We start from the raw sequence: 20,008 nt of genomic DNA, 5'->3' as shown, positions 1-20,008 counted from the left end.
TTTTTTGTGTGGGGGGGGGGGGGGGGGGGGGGGAGCAAACCTGCTTTCTATATATCTTCTCTTCAACAGTTCCAGATGTCATTAATCTATAAACAATGACATCCTTCTTTTGCCCAATTCTATATGCTCGATCAACACTCTGGTTGTCAGTGCTGCATAGTTAATGAAGAATCATGTCATACAATTTAATTTCAAGAGAGTAAATTCCAGCCAGCCTCCACACTAAACTAGTTTTCCGCTACACCAAGCTCTAAAAGGTCAAGCAAAAACCAGATAAAAAACAACCAAGGGTTGCACAAAATACAATTAGCAGGGATAGAGCTTCATCTGTCTAAGTAATCAATTTGAATTCAAAGAGGAATATAGAATTGTTATTCATCACTTTAACAACATCTTGAAAGAGTCATTTGCAAGAATTCGTTGGAGCCTTTAAGTTGTCCCAAAAACAGCTGATATAAATTTGAGAAAGCAAAAACATTGAAGACTATAACAAGTTGGACCTAAGCTGTTGATAGATAATTCTTTTCAACATAGAAAAGCCAATGGAAGCAAGTACCTTGGGTTCCAGGCAGGATCAACTACAATCACACGGTCTGCCTTTGTCAGCGTAAGGCCAAGACCTCCAACTTGAGATGTTAAGAGGAATATTGGAGCTCCATTACCTTCTTGAAAATCCTGAAATTCGGCAGGATAAAGAAAAAAAGTGATATAGACTTCCAAAAAAGTATGAAATGTACTAATTGATTAGAAAAATAAGACCCACATTAACAATCTTTAATCTGTCAGCGGATTTTGTTGTACCATCAATGCGCAAGAACTTGTAACGGTTGGAGGTAAGTGACTCCTGTGAAATCCAAAGATCACCCATAAACGAAGTCCTGTTTCCATGCTTATGACCACATCCACAAATCAAAAGAACAAAAGTTAGATTCCTACCTGAATTAGATTAAGCATCTTCCTTGTCTGAGAAAAGATGAGAACATGATGCCCTTCAGGAATCAGCTTACTCTGTAACAATATTGGAAGGCATCTCAATAAGACTATAATTAGAAATTAATACCACTAGTTAGTAGTTAAATGTCAACACCGATATATAAATACGTAGTCTAACCAGCAGCGACATAATGAATGATATTTTGCAAGAGACACTATCATGTTTCGCCTGAAAATCATCTGTATCAATATTGTCAGCGATATGCATTGCTAGTCTTTCTGCCACACCAGCCTCTTCCTGAGTTAGTGTTGATTCCATCCCTTCTAGAACATCCTCAGCAGCCCTCTTAGTCAAGAGAAGCGGGTGATCGCATATTTTCTTCAGAATCTGTTTCAAAGTAAAACAGGAACTATAAACTGCACCTTTGTAGTTAAACAATGAGTACTAAGTACAGTAAACTATACAAAGAGCTGAGCCCATAAAATGGATCTGGATTCGTGAAAGCAAATTGACAAGAAACATCACAGATTTAATGGAAAAACAAAGAGAAATGCTCAAATTACCGTAAGAGCCGCCAAAGGTGAGCCGTCAAAAGCTGAATAAACTATTTCACTCTTTAGGAAAGCTTCATACAATTGCCTCTGCACCAATGTTTAAGTTAAGCTGTAAGAGACTATGGAGGGTTAAATGAAAGACTGTTTACGCATTTAGCAAACATACCTGGCAATTCGTCAATCTTAGCCAAATGACAAGCTCATTTTTCTTGGAAAGTTTGGCAGCTGTGTCATCATTTTCACCAAAAACCTCACTTTTAAGGCGCCGCAAGAAGAAAGGTTGAATATGATCCCTCAAATTCTATTAATAGAAACAAAGAATCGATTATTTCAAGGACTAACTTTTGTTAAAAGGCCTGGACAGAGTACATCAACACATACCAAAAACAAATTGACACAACTTTGTTTTTTAGGTACAACTGAACACAAGCAGCTATAATTATTCAAAGCCAAATTCCTAACTATTCAATCCTTTACGAAGCTATAGCAGGAAAAAGGACACAAGAGAAGCTCTCGACTTCATTTTCTTGTGTCAACAGGGAAAAAATGTGCAATCTCTTATAAGATTTGTCACAAATTAAAAGCAAGACGGTTGAACAATACCCTAAACATTTTACTTCTTATGCATCTATATCTAATTTATTTCAGTCAAGCAACAAATGATGGATATATAGTAGAATCAAGGCTGGAACAGATGATAGATTTTCCTTTTACCATATGAGGTGAAGCACAAAGATGATTTTAAAACAGCAGATAAGCCAGATTCATAAAGAAATGCACAAAAATGGGGAGATAAATGTTCATAAGCTACCATAAGGTCTCTAGCATTAGTCCCAATGGACAGCCACGCAAAACCTATCTAGCTTCAGATGAATTCTCACCTTTGCTATCGTTGAACCTATCCTTTTTTCTCTATCAGAAGCATTTTTGTCGTTTCCTCGAAGAATGTAATGCTCATAGTTCTCTTTAAACCTACGGAAGCATAAAGCTTTAATACCATAAGACCAAAAAAATTAAGCACAAAAAATCTGAATTAAAGAGAAGATGTTAACCAATTCTTGTCACCCAGTAGTCCAGGGCAGCAGAAGTTAAAGAGAGCCCATAATTCCTGTTCAGAAAAGCAAGAGGGAACCAAGCTGTGCTAAGATAAGAGTCTGAAAGGATATATTCATGGCTGAAACGAAGAGCAAAGTGGTAGATGCCATCAATGATACCTTAAGATTGTTCTGAATCGGAGTACCACTTATTATTATACGGTGAGAACTTGGAATTTCAAGCAAACTTTTGGCCCTTTGTGTACTGGGGTTCTTAATAAGATGGCCCTGGAAGTGTAGTCAAACATATTAATAAAGCAGAAAATAAGCCAATGGTAACTATAGGGTATCTAGTTGGACAAGTAATAGCAAGAACACATATGAGATACTGTTGCAAGAGAATTTTAGATCAATATAAATTTACCTCATCAAGAATCATGTAATCCCAGGTGATTTCATCTTCATCTTCATCATCAGAGAAATGATTGTCACCTTGCAAGGCTTTCGAATTGTTGCGCACAATGTCATAGGTTGTCAAAAGAACACCTTTATCCTACAAAAAAGAATAGAAATAACAACCAGGGTGAAAACATATATCCTCTATAAAGAAAACCCACATAGGGTTCGAATCAGCCTCTCTACATAAATGTAGGGGTAAGGCAGCCTAGCACTGGGTTGATACGGACTGGGTTGGTCCTTTAAAGAAAACCCACATAGCAATAAGACCAAGAGAGTTGATCCAAAATAAACTATTAGTGTACCAAAGATCTCAAAAGAACATGATAATATGCAGGTTACTAGGTTAGTCAAATAAAAATGATTTACAAAAGGAAAGGCCAGTCCTTAATGACACAGAATGCATTCATTCATATAACCAAAATCTTTTAAAGTTTCGAAAATTATCTTTTTGTCACAGTCCAAGTCACAAACTCATCTACAAGTAGTCTAATTGTGTAGACAGCCCTTCACAACAAGCTAATGGAAAGTAAAGAACATTTACCTCTAGAATGTATCGAAGCTCATAGTCTCGAGCTTTAGCAGAGTTGCCATAGTACCTTTATGGGAGATAGAAAACAGTTAGCAACACTATATTAACACATATAAAGTAGATAACAGGAAAAGAATGATTAACATTCTTACTCTCTGGTCATTCTTGAAAGTCCAACAGCAGTTAATTCTTTGATCCAGTGAGGCAGCAAGGTTTTTGGGGCCACTATCAGAGCACGCTTGATCAATTTAGAGTGGAACAAACCAGAGAGAAAGCTGCAGATCTACAATGAAAATCAACTGAAATCGTTTAAACAGCAAGGCATATTGCCATCCAAAAAATCAAAAAACAAGTATGAAATTTCCTTGCCTGCATTGTTTTTCCTAAGCCCATATCATCACCTAAAATTCCACCCTTTCCCTGTGTATGAAGTGACCAAAGCCACTTCAACCCTTCCCGCTGATGTGGATATAACATCGTAGCAATCTTTCCAGGTAATATGTAAGAAGATTTGAGGCCATTTAAGGTGATAGATCCTTCATCTTCTACCACTCCATCAAGATAATAATGTGTATCGATGTCAATAGAACGAGCAGGCTTCTTAGGCTTTTCAACACGGCTTGTTACTTCAGCCACCTTTGGCCCAGTCAAAACTACACAGTCATCATCATCCTCATCTAATTCCCTCAGCTTAGAGACATTGGAACTTCCAACTGATCTAAGTTTCTCGTTCATGTCTGTGTACCTACTCGTCTTTAGGCTTCGTCCTACTTCCTGATTTTGACTAATTCCACTTGCAAATTCCTTGTGCAGATCGGCAGGCGCAGGACCTATATCATGACCGTCATCTTCAGAGTTAGAACGACATGGTTGTCTAGAAGATGGGATGTGCCTGCTTAATCTCCAAGAGTTTTCTTCCCCTTCACCTTCAAAATCTTTTGTAGCTTTCGTTTCATGAAGGGCACAACTTCTGCGGCTCAGCTCATCCTCGAGATTATCAACTTTGGCAACACGTTTACCAACCAAATCTGATGAGGAATCAGATATGTCAGATATAAGGGAAAACGAGGATTTTGTGCTCTCAAAATCATCAAGGTGGCATTTTACTCCGCCTTCATCCAAATCATTGCTTTGGGTATCTTTCTTCTTCTGGATGGACATTGATCCTAGCTTAGAGGTCAAATCATCCAAAATATCCCTAATCTCGTTCTGCCCTCCACCACCTTGCCTCTCTTCTTTGCATCTAGGCTGAGGTGAAACCGAACCGAAGTCTGTGATCAGTGAGAAGTTGGGTTCACCAGTGACCACCGTGTTGGCATCCTTGGCTTCATCCCGTGATGGGAACTTGCTTCCACCCTCTGCTCTCTTGGGTTTCGTTGCTGCTTTAACTGATTCAAGCATCATCCGAGACAAACACAACTCAGTAACGCATCTTCTTTGAAGGTATTTCCACAACATGAAGAAAACGAACAGGATATGTGAAAAGTCTATCAACCAAACATTTCCAAGAACCCTAAGCATTATCATTTTTGCCAGTAGAACCCTTATTCTGTAAACGAAGAGTTTCACTGAATTATAGAGAACATGTAAGGTCCCATCAAATGAGTATCGGATGTAAACATCAAAAACCCTAAATATCCGCAAACGCAGAAGATTACCAGGAGAATCGAAATCCAACAAATCGAAGTCGGGATCGGCTAATCCGTCATCTACCGCTACGTCTTGCTTAGCAGAGGCCTTGCAGAGGCGGCGTCGTCCTGCCAATTTCACCATAGATGGTTTCCCTCCTACATCTTCTCCGTCTGCGAAACCAAACAATCAGACAAAATCAACACCAAAACTCGCACCTGGGCAATGGAAAAGAGAAATGAACAAGAGAAAAAACCGAGAAAATAGGTCGTACGAGAAGAGGAAGGAGGTTGTTTAGGAGGTGCAGAGAGATCCTGAAGGAGGCGATAGTGGCGATCGTTCAAGCTCAGAGGTCTTCTTCCTCCACGTCCGGACGTATCGTCCGCCATTTCTGCGCCGTAAACGAAGACGAAAGAAGCAAGAGAGGAGACCTCAGGGCTTATCCCTTCCGACGATCCTTTCTTGGAGACAGAAAAGGCGCAATGGCTCTGTCGAGTCCCGCTCTCCTGCCTTTTGATTTTTGAAATTTCTCACTTTCAACTTTTAAGTATTTCTATATAATATGAAGTCGAACGGTCATATTATCAACAAAATTAATATCCTAAAACAAATACCTATTAAATGTGAAAAACAAAAGAAAATACCTATTAAATTGGTATTATATCAAAAACACACTTATTTTGCTATTTTGACTTAACATACGCTCTTCTTTAATTGTGATTATGTGACTCATGTAACAAAAAATTTAATTTTGGTCATATTGATTATAACGTTAAATTTACGGTGATTACACATATTCATTATGTTCATACATTATATATATCATTAATTATTTGATACAAATATTATAAATTCAACGTTATAATCAATGTGACCAAGATTAAATTTATGATCACATGTATAACAGATTAACAGATTGAGAAGTGTATGTCTTAAAATCAAAATAGCAAAGTAAAAGTATTTTTGATAATGATCCTATTAAATTCAATTTCTTCACATCCTTATGTGAATGAATTTTTATTAAAATGGTCATTTTGGTAATTTATTCACAAATCTTTTGAACCAAAAAACAAGTAACCCAATCTGATTGTATTGTTTTTAAATATAAAAATAGCCGAAAAACATATTTTTTTATAAAATACATATTTTTATCATTAAAAATGAAATTTAATTGAAACCAAACCTAACATAAAATAACCAAATATTTTTCAAAATCGAACCGAATACCAATGACAAATAAAAAACAAACAAAAAACTGAAACATCCGATCCTATATTTCATGCTTATGCAAGTGTCTGTTTATTACGCTGATCATATAATTACTAATCCCAAATACAATTATCGTTTACAAATTTGTGTACATATACATACTATATACTATATAAACCATTGAGTAAAAACCAAACAACATCAATCAAACTAGGTTGAATCTCGATTTGGGAGAGATATTCCTCTGAATTTTTTGATCGGCAAAATGTAATTGGATCAAAGTTTCGATAAACTTTCCCATTATATTTTTTTTAAAAAAACACCAACTACAATAGAAATCTCAAGAACACAAGCAAGTTCAAGTGTTGTTTCTAACAGACAGAGGTTCTGGTGCACTGTAAAGCCCCGGCAGAGCTGGTCAGTGCCTTGACGCTCCTTGCGCTCGCGACGCTGAAGCTCTGGTCGCCGCTGTAATTAGGCCTCGCGCCCCCGACGCCCTTCTGGAGCGTGAACGACGCCCCGTTCTCGAAAAAATCGTTCACCGAGTAGAATTTCCACTGCAGCTTGTCCCCGTCGCTTTGTTTCTTCCACGTAACCTACAAAGATCAATTTTTTTTTTATCGATCGATGATTTTTCGAGCTACGATCTTTGATATGTTTTTTTCTGGGTACCTCTTTGGATCCGGATTCGGGTGCGATGAAATAGTTGGATTCGCTCTTTACGCGGGGGCTCATGCTTCCTCCGATGGCGTATTGCGTCCATCCTTGGTAGAAATTGTTCGCCACATGCGCGTATCCGTGTCGCACCCTAGAAGATGAATACATAAAAGAATTTACATATATATATATGTGTGTGTATGTATGTATGTATGTATGTATGTATGTATGTATGTATGTATGTATGTATGTATGTATGTATGTATGTATGTATGTATGTATGTATGTATGTATGTATGTATGTATGTGTGTGTGTGTGTATGTATGTATATGCCTGGGCATTCTTTGGTTGCAGTTGGGACCAAAGTGGTTGAACGCGACGGTGACTCTCATGTCCTTGTCTCTGACGAAGCCATCGTCGTGTCCGAGGAGCATGACCTTGTCCTGGTTCCTGAACCAGTTGTTGGACACCGTGACGTCGGTCGTCCCCCTGGTGACGTCGAGCAGGCCGTCCTGGCAGTCGTAGAGGGTGTTGTGGTCAATCCACACCTTCCTGGCCGTGACCAGCCGGATCGCGTCCCCGTCCACTTGCCCTAGTTGGATCACCTTCGAGTCCGGGCCCATCACCGAGCTCGGCGCGTGTGCTTTGCAGTCATGGATCTTCAGGCCGTGAATTATCACATCCGTCGCCTGCTCACATTCACAAAACACATACACACATATTATTATTATTATTATTATTATTATTATTATTATTTTGTAACGGTCGCATGCACACATATTATTTTTTAAAATCGAAAAAACCGAATCAAAATAAATAAAAATAACAAAAAACATGAAATTCTTTTATTTTTTTATCAATAAAAGCTTAATCCAAAACAAAACCAAATCGCATTCAATTTAAAACAAAATCGAATAACATATAACCATATATGTGAACCGATCTGATATAAAAACCAAAATGATTATGATGTCTCTAAAATTGAAAAATTGAACCAAATTATAAAAATAATAAAAAACTAAAGATTTCTTTTGAAAAATAAGTTTTTATCAATGAAAATTGAATCTAAACTGAACCCGAATTTATTCGAATTGGATATAAAAATCGAATTGTTATCGTTTTTTAAGTGAAATAACCGAACATGAATATAATCGAACAACATGCAATGTTTCGATCCACTTCCTGTGTTTAAGTTTCAGGGAGTCGAATTTCCGAGCCCTTACCTTATAAACGATGAGGCAAGCGGGGCCGGAGATGTGAACACTGACACCACGACCATCGAGAGTGGTGAAGCTGCTGATGAGAAGCGGTTTATGAAGATGGATCTTCATGTTCCTCTTGAAGGTGATCCATTTCTTGCCCTTGACGAGTGTGGCTCCGTATCTAAGGGTTCCGGGTTTAGGGTTCAAAGGATCATCAGACGGGTCGATCACTTTGTAATAAGTGACTCCTCCACCGATATTACCCGTCATTTTTCCCGCGAACCCGACAGAACACCTCGCCATCTGCTGCCTGTTTCTACGCCACTCGGGATTCAGCCTCCAGCATTTGTCGATCACGTTCAATTCCTTCGCCTCCAAGGCATTTGCGACGAATAGAACGACTAAGAGCTGAATCATAATCATAACGATGTCGGAAAACCTAACCATGTCTTTGATTCGATATACAGATTTGAGTTCTTGTTGAGTGTGCAAACTGTGAAGAAAGCTTGATTGTGTTGGAAGAGTGGCAGAAGGCACAGCCTTTATATATAGAAATGGAAAAAGAAAATTCTGTTTTTTCCTGGTTTCATAATGAGCGTACAAAATTGAAAAAAATATAATAAGTTGAAGCAAAATTCTAAAATAGAAGGAATATTTAATGGAAGGATGCCGTTTCGTTATAAATATATGTAACTGATTTGCCTGAATTAGACATTGGTGTTAGAGCTTTAGTGATTAAGAACCAAAGGGTCTTCTAAGTATTAATGTTTTAGTTTCAGTGGTTATGTTCTCAATCAAGAACCTACTCCATGGCTAACCAGTCTCTGCCCGAGACCGAAAACGAGTGCTTTTACAGCCCTTAAACCCGAGGAAGACCGGGCCAAAACCGAGACCAGCCCGAAAATCTCGGGTACCCACCCACACCCGCTCCTAGTTTCTCCGGTGTGTTCTGCTCTATCTTCTTGTTGGATCATTTTGAAACACAAGATCATCAAATGAACTCCATTACCGTTGTTTATACACGTGAATCCACAAGAAGAAACCTGTACATAAAGGGGATTTCCTAATGCCTGAGCTTACATATTTTAAGTGAACAGCCTCAATCTGGTCGTTATAGGTTGTCTGCACATTGGGCATATCTTCACAGCCACACCACATTCCTTGCAAGTCTTTAAGAGAAAACCGAAAAAAAATGAAGGGTAAGTTCACACATTCTCGAAAGCAAAACTCTAAGCCAAGCAAAGCTTACTTATGCCAGAGAATTCACTCACCAAATGGCCACAGCCAAAAGCCATGTCCTTTGGGTTCGTCAAGCAAATGGGACATACCTTTCAGAAAACAAAGAACACCTGACCTTAATCAGAGAAAAACCACCAACTCAATGACGAGACAGAAGAGAGAGAGAGTTACCCTACCGGTTCTGTTTCTCGAGCTGTTTCACTTTTCTCGCTATTTCCAGCTCGTGGCACTGATCTAATGGCATTATCGTTCTGTGTAGCCTCTGGTGGAGGTGGAAGAGTTTTCATCCGTTGGTGTAAACCTCGAACCGGTCTTCCTCCACTGTGTAAAAATAAAGAACCTTCTTTTTTTCTTCACAATGTTCAAGAACCTTTAATGGAAATGAAAGAAATAAAGGAATGTCGGTTTCTGACAAACTCTTACCTAACAGACTGAAGGCTTAATGTGGCCTTGTACTGAAATGGAATCTCCATGAGGGCTGCAAGTGCGAAAGCCGCCTCCTTTTTCCCTGCATCTGTCTGCTCTGACATTATCTTCGTGAAATTCACAAACTGCGGAATCAAGATTGTTAAAATCAGCGAATAACGAGTTCATAAATAGCGATCAGCTCAGTTTCACCGGTCATCATCATTATCTCTTGATAGCTGTGACAAAGACAGTGTTTGCATACAAAATGCGTATCTGGGTATTGGTCCCATTATACATACCTGGAAGTTATCGAATTCACGGTGAGGAATATTGTCATCAAATTGCTTCATAGCATCCCAAGGGCCATCTCCTACTCCAACCAAGACGATCGACAAGGGGTAATGGCTGAATTTTATTGTCAAATGGCATGTCAACACCAATAATATAACACAAACCCGAGCTCATAGTAACAATCAACAGCACATCTACATTACCTAGCCCCCATTATGGAACTGACTGTAGCCTCTTCCTGGGGACTAAGCCGACCGGGGGGCACATCGGGATTCCTGGTCACCTGCCCGTCCGCAATGATGACAAGCACATGATACCGCACACTGTTCTGCTCAACTATGTCAATGGCTGCATCTATAACTGGTGCAAATGAGGTAGGACCTGCCAGGAATAAAAAAAAACAACCGAAATCTTCAGAAAGAAGAGCAAGAGAGCAGAGAGAGAAAAAAAACTCTGGCCTGAAAATAGCCAAAGGAGAAAGTTGCAGTCACATTACCGGACAACTTCAAGTGTGGAACGATCTCTCTATATCTTTTCATAACATCTTCAAAACCGTGACAAGGCTCGTTATCCGGGTAAAAGCTGAATACATGTTTATCATGTGTTGATGCTGCAGACAGAACAATGCACAACCTTGCAAGTTTAATCTAGACAGAAGCTTCAAAAAGACATTGCTACAAATACATTAAAGCCTTGAAAACAGACTTAAGAGGAGCTAACCATCACCAAAGCCGAAACAAGGTATGAGATTATCTTCATCAAAGGGAGTCAATGTACGGCCAATTATGGATATTGCTTGCTCGTAGGGATTTGGCCTGTTACCGATGGCATGAAGGCTTTTTCTATTGAATGAATATCTTCCTGCAAGCATAACCCAACATCCCAAGTTCCTTTTTGATACTCATCCGTTGGGGATTATCTGTTTGTGAAACTGAGAATGAGTCATCTGTCCATTCGTTGCTCTTGGTGAAGTCAATTCCCAGTATCAAGTTCGAGGATTCAAGTCCAGAATCTCTCAGAGCAGATATTACCTATAAGAAGTTAGACAAGATATGTCTTATGATATCACTTGGTTCCATTAACTGGAGAGACATATAAAAAAACTCAGAATCAGGAACCAGAAAGAGTGATGATGGTGAGACCTGATCTAAGTTGCTGAAATGATCAGCTATATATTTGGGTCTTTGATCATATATGTAGCCGCGATTCATCGGAATTCCTGCACAAGCATTCCACTTTCTTTAAACCCATTATCGAAGAATTCCATTACACAAAAAAAATCTGTCGTCAAGAATTTCACTTTCAAAACCCACGATCAAGAACTCTACAAGAACAAAAATAAAAAACTTTTGACACAAAAAAACGTCGTCAAAGAACTCAACTTTTTTTCAAACACAGGACCGAGAAGTGATCAAGAGTCCTGTCAGCAAAATAACCGTCATCGATAATTCCTTTTTCAAATCCATACAAGACTTCCATAATTAGCAGAAATTCCATTTTCAAACCCGTAAATCAAGAGCTCAACAATTAGCTAGAACAAAATTCAAGTATTCCACTTTGAAACTGAAATTCAAGGATCCCAGTTCTAGCTAAAACACTGTCAGGACCCAAGTGATCAAAACAAAAATAAAGAAAAAAAATTGAAAGCAATTATATAAGCAGTCAGCGGGAAAGGAGGAGGGGAAAATATCAACCTGGAATTGGCCAAAAGAAGCAAAAGAACTCAGACGAACTATCCTTCAGCTTCTCCTAAATTTAAAACATCAGATAAAGCAAATAACACGAACAAGATCAAAGGTGGGTTTTGTTGACATTTGCAAGCCACTGGAGTTGCGTTGCTTGCGCTGGCGATTTTTCCAATAATACCGACGGAACTTGTCGGTTCTTCCCAAGGAAAATGGCTTGGCGTTCACTGTTTTGCCCGTTATCCAGCCAATAATGGGCCGTGTGGGACCCACTAATGGAAAAGCCCAATTTAGTATTAATATTATGGGCCACTCACGGCCTGAGTCCACTCCCTTGTGGGAGGGACCCACTAATGGGCTTGATAAAAGCCCAATTTAGTATTAATATTTTGGGCCACTCATGGCCTGAGTCCACTCTCTTGTGGGACCCACTAATGGGCTTGATAAAAGCACAATTTAGTATTAATATTTTGGGCCACTCACAGCCTGAGTCCACTCTCTTGTGGGACCCACTAATGGGCTTGATAAAAGCCCAATTTAGCATTAATATTTTGGGCCACTCACGGCCTGAGTCCACTCTCTTGTGGGACCCACTAATGGGCTTGATAAAAGCCCAATTTAGTATTAATATTTTGGGCCACTCATGGCCTGAGTCCACTCTCTTGTGGGACCCACTAATGGGCTTGATAAAAGCCCAATTTAGTATTAATATTTTGGGCCACTCATGGCCTGAGTCCACTCTCTTGTGGGACCCACTAATGGGCTTGATAAAAGCCCAATTTAGTATTAATATTTTGGGCCACTCACGGCCTGAGTCCACTCTCTTGTGGGACCCACTAATGGGCTTGATAAAAGCCCAATTTAGTATTAATATTTTGGGTCACTTATGGCCTGAGTCCACTCTCTTGTGGGACCCACTAATGGGCTTGATAAAAACCCAATTTAGTATTAATATTTTGGGCCACTCATGGCCTGAGTCCACTCCCTTGGTAAAGTAATTAATCAAGTCGGAATGTAAAATTAATTTTTTTTTTTCCAATTTCTTCTTATTTATAAATTTCTCGATGACAAAAACATAAACCGTTTTTGCAAATTAAATTTGGAAATATGAGTTGCAATCTACAATTCTCGGAATTTATTAGAAATGGTGGATACATAATCTTATGCAATTACAAAATATAATATACATGTTTATATTTTTCCTAGACATATATTTCGTTTACAGCTATGATTATAACATTTTCCAATAAATTTGTTGTTTCTTGTGATAATATATATAACGAGAACTTATATACTCCAATTCAATTAATTGTACACGTGCGCATTGAAAGCCACCTAACCAGTGCGACTTACATACCAACAAAATACACGTGCGCAATTGAACTGCCAATCTACCATGGTTTCCTCAGTCCAACATTACAATTTCACCAAATATCAAAATCATATATAGATTCTGTAGCTTTCCTCGCTCTGAATTTTAGAATAACACAAATTACACCATTGAATGCATTTAATTTTACACCAATTATATACGATAAATGATAAATTGAACTGAAATAAGGTTGTTCTTGATAATAGAGAATACGTTTTAGGTGTAATTGAATATTTAGATAAATATGTGGGCGTATTTGAAAAATACGAGAAATATTGATAGTTGTCTGAAACAGTGTGACGTGGGACATCGGCTTTTGCGATTTTATCTTCAACTGCTAAAAAAAAGAATCGTAAGAAAATGTCTATAAATTGCTTAAGAACAGCGAGGGCTCCGCTCCAATCAAGAACGACGGCAACAGCATTTTCGAGACCTAGAGATTCCTCGAAACGATTCGTGTCCTGTTCAGTGGTTTCTCTCAGAGTAGTTTCATCCATGTCTTACGACAAAGAGCTTGATGCTGCTAAGAAAGCTGCTTCCCTCGCGGCTCGTCTGTGTCAGGTAGGGTTTCTTGTTTCTGACTGATTGATTAGTGATCCTTTTTCGTCGATTCGAGCACGACCCAGCTTCTAAAGTTTGTGTTCTTAGAGACCCATTTTGTAAATTTCTGGAATTGGATTAACTTGGAATTTAATACTGTTGCTCGTTGTTTGAGATATTGATTCATCATTTGGGTTCTGGGACAACAAGGGTTTGTGGATTGTGGATCAATATGCAGAAATTTTGCGGATTTCTGCCTAAAAACCTGTTTTTCGATTAAGATTTTGCTTTTGTCGCTTCAATGTGATCGAACCGAGGGATATTCCAATGGATAGTTTCAGTCGGTGAATTTTGCTCCTTAGATTGGTCTGATGCGTTTATTTATCCAATGGGGAACCAATTTGAATTTAGTGATTACCTTGATCTCGATTGTCTCTTGGAAGTGATCAGAATGCTGATTTAAGAAAACCAGGATATGTTCCATATCTCGTGCAGATTTGTCTTTCAACTTCTCTCATTGTTTTTTACCTGTTTTCCATGAGTTCAGAAGGTTCAAAAGGCTCTGTTGCAATCCGATGTCCAATCAAAATCAGATAAAAGTCCAGTGACAGTGGCTGATTATGGTGAGTTCCCTACCATTTCCTGCTACTGTTTTCCTTCATACTTCGGACTCATAATTCTGTCGATGACTACACGTCCTGCTTGAAGAGTGGATGGTTTTCTCATGATCTTAGGTCTAGGTTCAGTGATGTTTACTCGGAAACATTTTCTTATGCTGAGATTGCAGGTGGATATCTAGCAACTTTTTGCAATGTAGAAGGCTGAACAGGCTATGGATTTATGAAATTTCCTTACCATCGCTTTAGTATGAAAGGCTAATGCTATATCTTGAAGCCTTTGCTTGACAGGTGTATATAGAGAATGAATCTGCATCCATTATCAACCTCTCTTCACTGTTCGCTTTTTTTTTTGCTATTGACAGGTTCACAAGCTGTTGTCAGCTTGGTTTTGGAAAAGGAACTCCATCCCGAGCCGTTGTCGATGGTGGCTGAGGAGGTGAAACAACTAACCCTTTTCAAGAAAACATCCCCATTCTCCAATTTATTGCAGAGTTTATGAAATTCTGTTGACATCGGGTCTCATTGTTTAAATATCTGAAGGATTCAGGTGATCTACGCAAGGATGGTGCACAGGAAGTTTTGAAAAGGATTACAAAACTTGTGAATGACACTTTGTCTATGGACGAATCATTCGGTAATTCTACCTTATCCACGGAAGATCTACTCAGGATCATTGACTGTGGCTCATCTGAGGGTGGTCCGAATGGTCGGCATTGGGTCTTGGATCCTATTGATGGTACCAAAGGGTGAGTCTCATATTATATATTTCTTCATGGTATTTTCCTCGTTGTTTGACACTCTGCATTTTAGAACTGTATGTAAGCGTGATTTAATCATAGGATGGGTGGTCTATTGTCCTAGAAAGGCTTAGTTGACAAGACCTAAGATCTGTATAGAAGTAGTTACCTTCAGGACACAAAGATGCCGTTGTGTGAAATTTGTCTTCCTTTTTTGACCGTGCCGGATCTTTTTGCTTTGATATTCATTCACTCTATCTGATATTCTGATTGTTTGCTTTATTGTCTCCATAGATTTCTGAGGGGAGATCAATATGCAATAGCTTTAGCCTTGCTCGAGGAAGGGAAAGTGGTGTTGGGTGTCCTAGCTTGTCCAAACCTTCCCTTGGCATCCATAGCTGGAGACAACAACAAGAACTCTTCATCTGACCAAACCGGCTGCCTCTTCTTTGCCACAGTAGGTTCAGGGACATACATGCAGTTGCTAGATGCAGAATCTTCTCCTGTCAAGGTATATATAGCTTGCTTTCTCATCGATACCGGTCTTGGTCTGCTGTATCACTGTTATAAGTTATAACACGTTTGATTGTAGTTCAGGTGCAAGTGACTGCCATTGAAAACCCGGAAGAAGCATCTTTCTTTGAGTCATATGAAGCAGCCCACTCTCTTCACGGTTTATCTAGCTCCATTGCCAATGTACTATCTCCCTCTTTTTCATCCATTTCTCGATAAAATCTCCATGATGACAAACTCTCGTACCCACATATGGAATCTGGTTGTGTTCTTCCTTGCTTAACAGAAACTTGGTGTCAAGGCACCACCAGTCCGGATCGATAGCCAAGCAAAGTACGGGGCGTTGTCCAGAGGAGACGGAGCAATATACCTTCGGTTTCCTCATAAAGGATACCGTGAAAAGATATGGGACCATGCTGCAGGTGCCATCGTCGTATCTGGTATAACCCTTTTCTCTTCTCCTTCATTTTCGTTAATCGACTTACCAACTAGACTTTTTCTTTTGCTGTGAGGTTTTGCCCGATAAATCTCACCCAAGAGAGCTCATGTATTATCTAATCTAGTTTTTTTGATGATCAATGAGCAAGACTAAGGTAGATCTTAGGGACGACGATAACGTTAAGGAAGTGATAATAATTTTGCGAGGATGGTTTTGTGCAGAGGCAGGAGGGATTGTTACTGATGCTGCTGGGAAGCCATTGGACTTCTCCAAAGGAAAGTTTTTGGATCTCGACACTGGCATTATTGTCACCAACGAGAAGCTGATGCCACTGCTGTTGAAATCAGTTCGGGAATCCATAGCCGAGCAATCTGCATTGTGATTCCTTCCGTAAGTTTCTTCAGTTTGAGTTCCATAGTCTCTTTCCATCTGTGGAGACATGAGATGAGATTTGAAGTTGAATTCCGTAAAGGGCTTTGTCTCCTTGCCCATGTTTCTCATGTCTGTTTGCTCTGAAAATGTATAAATAATGGCCGAATCCAATCTGTTTTACCATTTTGAGCGACAGTGGTAGTTAACGTATACTTTTTATTAATAAAAAGAAGGGTACACTCATGGGCAGAAAGAATGTGTATTTCCTTTTGTCCTAACACAAGAACACTGCCTAAAGAGAGGAACAAATGAAAAGAAACAATGAGCTTCAAAGACTTATAACTGAGCAACGAGGAGTTCATTCCATGTATCAGGGATTCCGGGTAAGCACCAATGCAAGCAATCGTTGATTATTTGAGTCTCGTTACTACTAACCTTCTTCGGTTTTCTTGGCTTCAACTTCGAGCCAGAGATATGAGCCTCGTCCCGAAGCTCGGAGAGAGCTGTAATGTCCAAAATCTTGATCCTTGACCCGTTCAACGCCCTCTCCACGGTTGTATCCATCGATCCATCAGCTGTGATTTTGCTTCCTCTAGTCAACGGAACCGTGTTATTGCAGTTTCCCCCAGAGTTCCAATCTCCGTTTCTGAAATGCCTCGGTGAGATGGTTCTGAAGAAAGCCGTTAGCCGGGGATGAAGAGGAAGCTGTGAATCCAGCCACTTGACTATGCTCTGTATTGTGAAATCCTTGGCGTTTCCTATGTCCTTGAAATATTCGTTGTTGACCGCTGTTCCATTAACGTGCATCACCCAGTGGTTTCCTTCAATCTTGCCTCTGTTCCAATGGTGACCCGTGTTCAGGATCAATACGTCGAAGCGGTGAAGGTATGTTCTCATGAATGCTGGTGGAAGGTCCAAATGCATGGCGATGAGAGGAGGTGAATCAGAGTTGTTCATTGGTACCAAGTCAGACAAACTTGCCGACCAGTAGTACAAGATTGTCGTGTTGGTGGTCGGAAACCGGTAAGCCCAGCCATCTGGTCGAAGGGCGCCTTTTGGTTTGACAAGACCATATTCCCATCCCACATCTTGGACCTCTGGGCTCTCTTCGCCACCAGAGGCCATGCACATAAGGGATTGAAATTGTTGCCTGCCCAATGAGTCTCCTATGAAGGCGATCGTCTTGTTCTGCATTCTGAAAAAGCAAAAAGTTAGGCGACTTGAAAAAAAGGCCCATGTAATAGTAAATGATGTTGAAGACATCATCAGCGAAAAAGGGTATTAAAGTAACTCTAAAATCATTGCAAGTTTCGCGAAGAATATGATTGCAGGAATGAGAGTTTAAGAAAGAAAGGTGACTGTGTCCAGTCCGGTTTGAATATGGATTTTGCATAGGTGAAAGTTCAGAAATGAAATACAGTTGACGGTTGAAATAGATTCTGTCATACCTTCTCAAGAATGCAGATCGCTCAAAACCCGACACACTGCAACCTTCTGGTTGCCAACGGTAATGCTCGAACGAGAAATCTGTCCTATCCATCATTCTACATGCCCACATAGCAGATAACCACCGTTTACATTCAAAACCAGAATACAAAGGCCTTCGACGGTCCTCAACCCATTTTCCCTTGGCAAAGTTACAGACTGCAGGCGAGAAATTGGAGTATTGTTAGGGGGAAAAATCGAAGAGGAGGGCATAATCAATTTTCACATATAAGTAGTTCAAAGGCAATCAAATTAACAGCAGAAGACATTACAAAAGAATTCAAAAGAACGAAACAAACACGAGAGATAGCGTAACAAACCTGAAGAGGAAACTGAAAACTGGCGCTGCATTTCAAATATAGACGTATGGAAAGGATTCTTCTCCGAAACCAGAATTAATACCATCAAAAGGATGAGAATTACTAAAGCAAGTGATACGCTCCCTTTGTATACGCAACTTTTTCCTCCTAGCATCCTGATTTGATTGCCAGAGGTAACATCAACTCTGACAAAAAGACAGCTTCTGCTTCGTTGATGTTCAAGATCTTTGCAGGGACCCAGTCGTTAAGGGCCGGTTACTATAGCTTATGTTCAACAAGCCTTAGCTGCATCACGAAATCTTAGTCAGAAACATAAAAGCTTTGAACAACATTTTATAATTAGGCAGCCTGTGTATGCAATAGGCAAGAGATGGGGTTTTTCCATTCTTCTAGTAAGCAAAGCTGGAGAATAAAGCAAAGAAGAGGACTATTTCGACTCAAACGAGAGATGCTGATGGCCTCAGACCCACATGCTAAACCTAATTGGTAAATCGACATTTAGCATTTGCATAAGCACCGGATTCATGGACGGTCAGAATTGAAATCACTCAAAGAAAAATTGGAAACATACCGACAAAACTAACTACGAAGTCAAAGCAATGCCTGAGATCTCCAGATGATCTTGTTTTCATGATCCAAATAACTAATAGTTCACATTATAGAAAAATCAAATTAGCATCTGACAGATCAACTGTCCAATTGTAGTTTAAGTTTCAGCTCTTAGATCGCCTACCATTGTTGTTACACAAAGTTCACACCCTGAGGAAGAGGACTTAGTTCAACAATGACATCTCACTATCTCAGACATTCATATGCTCTAAACCTTTTATGCCAATTTTCTGCATCCTTACACTACAGAATCTTGAGCTACTCTCGAAAAAATAACGGTAGCATTGCAGACAAGAACACAAATCCTTTTCTCCAGAGGACAAAACAATCTAACATTATCCAAGGATGAAATAGCAAAACACCTTAAATCAATAAACATCACTAACTTATGGATAAAAGGGACATAGCTCAAGCACCCAAATTCACAGCTACCCAGCTCAGATCAACCTCATACCAGTCCCTGGAACCTAACACTGCCAAATGTAGTGGCTTCTTCACTCATCGGACAAGCTAAGTAACAAAAGAACCTAAACTGAATCCAGTTAAGGTGATAACTCTATGATTGTGACATGAACTCACTCATCCACTACGCGAACAACACTCGTCGGATCTAGACACGAAGAAGATTCTAGTTACGTCTTCGTTCACTTAACCCAAACCCGCGAACCAGAAACCCGACGATATAATTCTCCATCACGCGAACCGACTGACGAGATAAGCTAAAACCCAATCACAAAACCAGATGAACAACAAAAAATCGAAAGATCAAATGCGAATATTGTTCAACCGAGTTGATCCAAGAGATTCGGGAATTGAAGTTTCTTGCGCACAAAGCCAAGGGCACGGTATTCTGGAAACGAACTCATGATATACAGATTCTAGAACTAGAGATGAGACAAGAGAAGGGAAAATTTACCCCGAAAAAGAAAGATCGACGTTGGGTTCTTCGATAATCGAGCACCGGTAAATTGCAGATCTCGCCGACCATGTATGTGATCTCCAATTGAAATGGAAAATCACAGATGGAAGGAAGGAACAAGACGATGATCATCAGAAGATAACCGGGACAAAACCGAACCGTGAACCAGATAGAACCAGAAAACCGGTTCTGAAATTTTCACAAATTTTTTAGGGATTAGTACAGTTTAAGCAAACAACCAGTCCAATGAT

At 39.6% G+C, this 20,008-nt stretch overlaps 5 protein-coding genes across 9 annotated transcripts in view; 1 reads left to right on the top strand and 4 right to left on the bottom strand.

The window, feature by feature from the left end:
- Window positions 1-5,655, bottom strand: part of LOC104800148 (protein CHROMATIN REMODELING 24) — a 7,721-nt gene extending 2,066 nt beyond the window's left edge. Inside the window, exons 1-16 of the mRNA XM_010522886.1 lie at window positions 5,414-5,655; window positions 5,169-5,312; window positions 3,880-4,898; window positions 3,663-3,793; window positions 3,523-3,577; window positions 2,947-3,075; window positions 2,703-2,810; window positions 2,541-2,596; window positions 2,370-2,460; window positions 1,655-1,789; window positions 1,498-1,575; window positions 1,112-1,321; window positions 937-1,008; window positions 764-844; window positions 557-675; window positions 41-152 (exon numbers count right to left, since the gene is read on the bottom strand). Of these exons, the coding sequence (XP_010521188.1) occupies window positions 41-152; window positions 557-675; window positions 764-844; window positions 937-1,008; window positions 1,112-1,321; window positions 1,498-1,575; window positions 1,655-1,789; window positions 2,370-2,460; window positions 2,541-2,596; window positions 2,703-2,810; window positions 2,947-3,075; window positions 3,523-3,577; window positions 3,663-3,793; window positions 3,880-4,898; window positions 5,169-5,312; window positions 5,414-5,528 (2,655 nt within the window). The 5' untranslated portion in view covers window positions 5,529-5,655. The remainder of the gene's footprint in view (window positions 1-40; window positions 153-556; window positions 676-763; window positions 845-936; window positions 1,009-1,111; window positions 1,322-1,497; window positions 1,576-1,654; window positions 1,790-2,369; window positions 2,461-2,540; window positions 2,597-2,702; window positions 2,811-2,946; window positions 3,076-3,522; window positions 3,578-3,662; window positions 3,794-3,879; window positions 4,899-5,168; window positions 5,313-5,413) is intronic.
- A 1,007-nt stretch (window positions 5,656-6,662) lies between these two features.
- Window positions 6,663-8,493, bottom strand: LOC104800140 (probable pectate lyase 4). Its single transcript, XM_010522875.1, has 4 exons — window positions 8,230-8,493; window positions 7,340-7,695; window positions 7,021-7,156; window positions 6,663-6,944 (listed from the first exon to the last, which is right to left on the bottom strand). Exons 1-4 carry the CDS (start codon window positions 8,476-8,478, stop codon window positions 6,720-6,722), a joined length of 966 nt encoding a protein of 321 aa, XP_010521177.1. The 5' UTR covers window positions 8,479-8,493; the 3' UTR covers window positions 6,663-6,719.
- A 687-nt stretch (window positions 8,494-9,180) lies between these two features.
- Window positions 9,181-12,021, bottom strand: LOC104800124 (E3 ubiquitin-protein ligase RGLG1). Of its 4 annotated transcripts, none has more exons than XM_010522853.1 (11): window positions 11,841-12,021; window positions 11,289-11,365; window positions 11,093-11,177; window positions 10,867-11,007; window positions 10,643-10,756; window positions 10,350-10,527; window positions 10,155-10,260; window positions 9,871-9,998; window positions 9,624-9,768; window positions 9,480-9,536; window positions 9,181-9,377 (listed from the first exon to the last, which is right to left on the bottom strand). In XM_010522853.1, the coding sequence occupies exons 2-11, from the start codon at window positions 11,355-11,357 to the stop codon at window positions 9,294-9,296; spliced, it is 1,107 nt and encodes a 368-aa protein (XP_010521155.1). In that variant the 5' UTR covers window positions 11,358-11,365; window positions 11,841-12,021; the 3' UTR covers window positions 9,181-9,293. The 4 variants fall into 4 exon arrangements, 3 of the variants coding, with proteins under 3 accessions (XP_010521155.1, XP_010521164.1, XP_019056304.1); XM_010522862.1 differs by having other exon boundaries at window positions 9,871-9,965; XM_019200759.1 differs by lacking the exon at window positions 11,841-12,021 and having other exon boundaries at window positions 11,289-11,442.
- A 1,541-nt stretch (window positions 12,022-13,562) lies between these two features.
- LOC104800114 (SAL1 phosphatase) lies at window positions 13,563-16,607 on the top strand. Its single transcript, XM_010522841.2, has 8 exons — window positions 13,563-13,764; window positions 14,291-14,366; window positions 14,726-14,799; window positions 14,904-15,109; window positions 15,395-15,611; window positions 15,698-15,796; window positions 15,900-16,053; window positions 16,274-16,607. The coding sequence occupies exons 1-8, from the start codon at window positions 13,564-13,566 to the stop codon at window positions 16,432-16,434; spliced, it is 1,188 nt and encodes a 395-aa protein (XP_010521143.1). The 5' UTR covers window position 13,563; the 3' UTR covers window positions 16,435-16,607.
- Window positions 16,608-16,623: 16 nt separating this feature from the next.
- On the bottom strand, window positions 16,624-19,890 carry LOC104800105 (protein trichome birefringence-like 14). 2 transcript variants are annotated; one of them, XM_010522829.2, is made up of 4 exons: window positions 19,755-19,890; window positions 18,230-18,514; window positions 17,873-18,068; window positions 16,761-17,619 (listed from the first exon to the last, which is right to left on the bottom strand). In XM_010522829.2, exons 2-4 carry the CDS (start codon window positions 18,381-18,383, stop codon window positions 16,761-16,763), a joined length of 1,209 nt encoding a protein of 402 aa, XP_010521131.1. In that variant the 5' UTR covers window positions 18,384-18,514; window positions 19,755-19,890. The 2 variants fall into 2 exon arrangements, with proteins under 2 accessions (XP_019056906.1, XP_010521131.1); XM_019201361.1 differs by lacking the exon at window positions 19,755-19,890 and having other exon boundaries at window positions 16,624-17,619; window positions 18,230-18,383.
- Window positions 19,891-20,008: the final 118 nt, after the last annotated feature.

Source organism: Tarenaya hassleriana, unplaced genomic scaffold, assembly GCF_000463585.1.
Source record: "Tarenaya hassleriana unplaced genomic scaffold, ASM46358v1 Cleome10, whole genome shotgun sequence".
NCBI classification, from domain to species: domain Eukaryota; kingdom Viridiplantae; phylum Streptophyta; class Magnoliopsida; order Brassicales; family Cleomaceae; genus Tarenaya; species Tarenaya hassleriana.
Note: the sequence above shows the minus strand (reverse complement) of the source record. Positions and strands in the feature narration are given on the sequence as shown.

Coding starts and splice junctions, on each gene's coding strand:
- LOC104800140 (XM_010522875.1), bottom strand. CDS start 8,478: ATGACGGGTAATATCGGTGGAGGAGTCACTTATTACAAAGTGATCGAC. Junction 7,696..8,229: donor CTTGCCTCATCGTTTATAAG/GTAAGGGCTCGG, acceptor GAATGTGAGCAG/GCGACGGATGTGATAATTCA. Junction 6,945..7,020: donor CCGAATCCGGATCCAAAGAG/GTACCCAGAAAA, acceptor TGATCTTTGTAG/GTTACGTGGAAGAAACAAAG.
- LOC104800114 (XM_010522841.2), top strand. CDS start 13,564: ATGTCTATAAATTGCTTAAGAACAGCGAGGGCTCCGCTCCAATCAAGA. Junction 15,110..15,394: donor CCTATTGATGGTACCAAAGG/GTGAGTCTCATA, acceptor TTGTCTCCATAG/ATTTCTGAGGGGAGATCAAT. Junction 15,797..15,899: donor TATCTAGCTCCATTGCCAAT/GTACTATCTCCC, acceptor CTTGCTTAACAG/AAACTTGGTGTCAAGGCACC.
- LOC104800105 (XM_010522829.2), bottom strand. CDS start 18,383: ATGCTAGGAGGAAAAAGTTGCGTATACAAAGGGAGCGTATCACTTGCT. Junction 18,069..18,229: donor GTTTTCAGTTTCCTCTTCAG/GTTTGTTACGCT, acceptor TCTCGCCTGCAG/TCTGTAACTTTGCCAAGGGA. Junction 17,620..17,872: donor CGATCTGCATTCTTGAGAAG/GTATGACAGAAT, acceptor TTGCTTTTTCAG/AATGCAGAACAAGACGATCG.
- LOC104800124 (XM_010522853.1), bottom strand. CDS start 11,357: ATGAATCGCGGCTACATATATGATCAAAGACCCAAATATATAGCTGAT. Junction 9,769..9,870: donor TTAAGCCTTCAGTCTGTTAG/GTAAGAGTTTGT, acceptor ATTTTTACACAG/TGGAGGAAGACCGGTTCGAG. Junction 9,378..9,479: donor CTTTTGGCTGTGGCCATTTG/GTGAGTGAATTC, acceptor TTTCTCTTAAAG/ACTTGCAAGGAATGTGGTGT.